The sequence below is a fragment of the Morone saxatilis genome, unplaced genomic scaffold (genome assembly GCF_004916995.1).
Source record: "Morone saxatilis isolate NCDOM2014 unplaced genomic scaffold, NCSU_SB_2.0 Contig20, whole genome shotgun sequence".
Lineage (NCBI taxonomy): Eukaryota > Metazoa > Chordata > Actinopteri > Moronidae > Morone > Morone saxatilis.
This window is the reverse complement of record NW_023339763.1, coordinates 360,183-364,520: the sequence shown is the minus strand read 5'-3', so window position 1 is coordinate 364,520 and position 4,338 is coordinate 360,183. Positions and strand designations below refer to the sequence as shown.

The following is a 4,338-nucleotide window of genomic DNA, read 5'->3' as shown; positions in this document are numbered from 1 at the left end:
AGAAGAAAGAAGAGAGAAAAACAGAAACAGAGAGAAAACAGAAGAAGAGAGAGAACCGTCCCGTAAACACTGAGACACCTGCAAGTTAACTGATGTTTATATTAATGGACTCTTCATAAGCACCGCCCCTCTTTGCTCTGCGCTCCAATCAATATTTAAGTACAGAAGGGGGAAGTTAGACGGAGGATTGTCAAAACCGTGATTTGGAGCACAGGAGCCAAAAAAGGGGGGCGGGTTGGGAAAGGGGTCGGCCAAGCCGCCGTCTACAGGCTGCAGCGTTCATTACACAGGCAGCTGTTTCACCGAGGCTTCTGTCCTCGCAGCAGAAACTTCATGTTGTATTGTTTGAATTAGTTTGAATAAAAACACAGATGTCCAGCTTGTGGCACGAGTGATTTTATATGAATTAAATTCAGTGACAGAAATGTTTAAACAGCTGATCAATTCCAAATAAATGCTGTACAATTCCTCACCTTCAGGCAGCCAATTTTGGTTTCAGTTCATTTCCAGATGGTGAAACAATCTATAGGAGCGTAGAGAGAGTGAATATTGACAGTAAGTTTTGTTTCGGGGTTGTTGGAAAGTGAGAAAGATCCAATGGACTCACACAGAGAAACAAATGCACCCATTTATTATGGAAACCCACAGAAACCGAGCAGAACACAGAAACAAAAGAAAAAGGTCCGACGAAACATCCTCCGATCGCAGTTCAAAAAAAAAAAAAAACATGATGTAAATGTCAAGTTTAACTGTCAAAAAAGCCAAATGCGGTTTCAGAACAGTAAATATTTTTACAAAGGTTCCTTTCTTCAGTTTGGTGGGCTGCTCTAAATACTACACTTCCCATGAGCCCTGCTGCTGTTGCTATGGATTTACTGCTGAAATATTTGATCAGATTTGTAGCAGCACATTTAACAGAATGTGAAGCCTGATTGGATGTTTGTTAGTGAGATGCACCTGGGAGTCTAAGTTGTCCTTCAAGCTTTCAAGTTCACAGGCTTTTGTAACATTTTTCATCAAAGCAGATATTTTTTAACAACAGTGCCATTTTTGTAACTGACAGAATTCATCCAAGGAACTCTTATGATAAAAAAAAAAAAGGAACAGTATTTTTTCCTTTCTTCAGTACACATGTTGAGGTGTGACAGTTCAGCAAACTACAGCAGCAAGAAACCGGAAGAATTAACAACAAAGTTCAGAAACAGCTTAAAAAAAAAAATTACCTTCAAAATCTCTGTACAGCCGAACAAACGCCAAACAAAATAAAAGTCAAAAATTACACCGAGGAATAAAACGCAGCAGTCTGTAGTTTTTTAGAAAAATAATAAGTCAATTATAACTTCATTTACAATATTTTCAAAAACATTTCATAGAAAGTCGGCGGGTTGCAAAAGTGGAAAGTGATTATCAGAGAGCAGGCGTTTCCTCTGTGTTATTAATATACTTTATACTTAACATCCAAAAAAAAAAACGGGAATTAAAACCCTGCACGTGAAAATAAAAGCGTTTAGATGATTATGGATCTTATTTTAATTAATGCTGCCTCATAAAATGCAGCTTTAAAGTTTTCTGATGCAGCACAAAATCATTATTTGACCACTGACAACAGTAAATATAACTAATATTATTAAATAAAGACACCAATGAATCAATTTTAATTTTTTCCCAGTAAAAACTTGTAAAAAGTAGCTGACTGATAAAGGCTGATCAGGTAGTTATTAGTCTGATTAATGATTTAATAATGGGAGTATTGATTCAGTCAGTACTCCAGATTAGAGACAGGAAGTCTCGCGGTGTGAACGAGGCTTCACCTTGATGCCGTTGAAGTTGTCCACAGCGAGGACGGTGCTCCTCTGGTCCTCGTAGCAGATGAAGCAGAAACCTTTGGACTTCCCCGTCTTCTTGTCTCGCACCAGGTTGATGTTGACGATCTCTCCGTACCTGAAGAGGTTCATGGGAGGAAAGGGAGTGAGAGTGTGTGTGTGTGTGAGTGTGAGAGTGAGTGTGTGTGTATGTGTATGTGTGTATGTGTGTATGTGTGTGTGTGTGTGTCAGACGTACTGAGAGAAGACACAGATGATGTCCCCTTCAGTCAGCTCGTATGGAAACCCTCCTGCAGGGAGCAGAAGAACAGAAGAACAGAAGATGAGACAGCAGTTGAGACAGCAGTTCCTCGTCTATCAACCCTCCCAGCACCGATCCAGACTCTTACCGATGAAGATCCAGGCGCTGTCTTTGTACTCGGTGTGCCAGGAGACGGACTCGTTCACCCCGAGGTCGGCCTCACGCGCGTTCAGCTCGTTGATCAACTTCACCTTCGTTAGCGGACTGAAAACAGACGAGATGAATGTCACATTACAGTCTCAGGTGACTGCTCCTTTATCTGGAGCCTGGTGTCTGGAATAATGAAATGAACGAGCAGCACCTGAACACACCATCAGTTCTTAATTATTGGACCCAAACAACAATAAAAAAAAAACATCAATAATCAATAAAACTGGAAACTAGAAAGCAAGTTACATATAAGACTCATTAAGAGAAATTATTCTACATATGAAACAAATAAAGTATCTTTACAGTGGAAACAAACAAACAAAACAATTCAACTGGTTCAAAAACAGCAATAGCAAAATAATATCTATTTAAGATTTTAGTAACTTTTTGAAAGGAAAATCTACGTTATAAACACAATATAATTGTATAAAAGTGTGTTTATATGTGATAAAAGAGGGTAATTGCTCTCTAAACACAATAATGCCAGATTTGAGACGCTGTTCTGTGTACGGACAAACATTCACGCCAGACTCAGTTCAAAATTACTCCGATTTAATGTTTCCCCGTATCGGGACGAGTACACGTGTGAGGGGTTAGTGACTGCACGTTGTGTATAGTTAGGGTCCAATGTAGAAATCGGCAGACCAACCGACCTCGAATAAAAGAAAGTAATAGAAATAAAACCAATTATTCTTCACCAAACCTCCGTAACAGGAGCCGCAAAGCACACCAGAAAACTTTGATTTAAAAGAAATACGAACTGTTTGGTGTGTGCCGAATCCAAACACTGCTTTTAATAGTTCATTACAATGTAAATGATGTTTAATTAAGTGCGTTTACAGCCGATTAAAAGAGAAATGGTTAAATTGTGAGATTTCCAAGCAGAGTTCGGAGCAACTAGAATGTGCGGAGCTGCGATCAGTTACCGATAATGTTAGATAGCTGTTAGCATTGTGCAACGACAGCACGAGTTTAGGTCGAACACATAAAACACATAAATAAATAATAAATGTTTTAATGTGAAACGTTTACTTACTTCATGGTTGAGCTGCTAAAGTCTTCCTGATATGAGCCACTTCCGCTTCGGATTCCCGCCTCTGCTGCCGCCTGCTGTTCGGAAGACTTCACTACAAGCTGCGTTTCTGTGACCAAATAACGAAACAATTATTGTTCCGGGTTTTTTTTAAAACTGTATAGTACAAAAATGCATGATGCTCGATATATTTAATTAATAATATATTATTTGAGCTATTAATAGTGTAAAAACGTGTTATTTTGCCGCCCGGACAGCAGGTGGCGCTGTGAGGATATCCGTCACCTGCGGACCCGGTTTGTAAACAGTCCGTCAGTAGAGGAGCAGGCAGCTAATATAAAATAATATAATATTATAACACACATTCAATCTATTAATAATCATGGATCAATAACAGATAGTTTGATTATTAGTTGCATATATATTTGTCACAGCTTTATCTTTGTTTCAAGTCTTCAGCCGGTAAGTAAAACAGTAAGTTAGTTCTAACATGAACTCCGTTATAATCTCAGTACATTTAACTTATATTACTCCTTTTCTAACCCAGTCTGCATGTTAAACACATTTTTAAGATGTTTTATGAGTTGACTGTGACTTTTGATCAATTCGGCAGTAAATGAATCAGCCTTTACTCAGCTGTTTACTCATTTATTTATATTTAATGTCGGTTTCGGTTCAGTGTTTTCGTCTCCGAATGAACATTTGCAGTGAAAGTTGAACTGCGGATCACAGATACACGTTTACAGTATCTGTGTTACACCAGGGTGTCGAGTTCAAGCAGTTTTGTTTAACATTAACACCTGAAATTGGTAGAAAAGTGAGTGGAGTTTGGTTGGAGGTATTTTTAAAGAGCAAATGTCGGTGTTGTTGGAGCTCAGTGTCAGAGACTACTCATCCACAGTGAAGCTGCGTATTATCGATATTTAAACCTAATTCAATACAAGGGGCGTAAATAATACGACACTGACTCCGTTATCACCGACAGGGGGCGCTACTGTACTACAGTTCCTCTGTTAAAGGATGAATATTAA

At 38.7% G+C, this 4,338-nt stretch overlaps 2 protein-coding genes across 2 annotated transcripts in view; one reads left to right on the top strand and one right to left on the bottom strand.

Annotated features, from left to right (window-relative positions):
• Positions 1-1,772: 1,772 nt before the first annotated feature.
• rbmx2 (RNA binding motif protein X-linked 2) lies at positions 1,773-3,376 on the bottom strand. Its single transcript, XM_035666751.1, has 4 exons — positions 3,311-3,376; positions 2,213-2,328; positions 2,062-2,113; positions 1,773-1,941 (listed from the first exon to the last, which is right to left on the bottom strand). Exons 1-4 carry the CDS (start codon positions 3,313-3,315, stop codon positions 1,773-1,775), a joined length of 342 nt encoding a protein of 113 aa, XP_035522644.1. The 5' UTR covers positions 3,316-3,376.
• Positions 3,377-3,585: 209 nt separating this feature from the next.
• Positions 3,586-4,338, top strand: part of ap4m1 (adaptor related protein complex 4 subunit mu 1) — a gene marked incomplete in the record, with an annotated part of 11,851 nt that continues 11,098 nt past the window's right edge. Inside the window, 1 exon segment of the mRNA XM_035666420.1 lies at positions 3,586-3,769.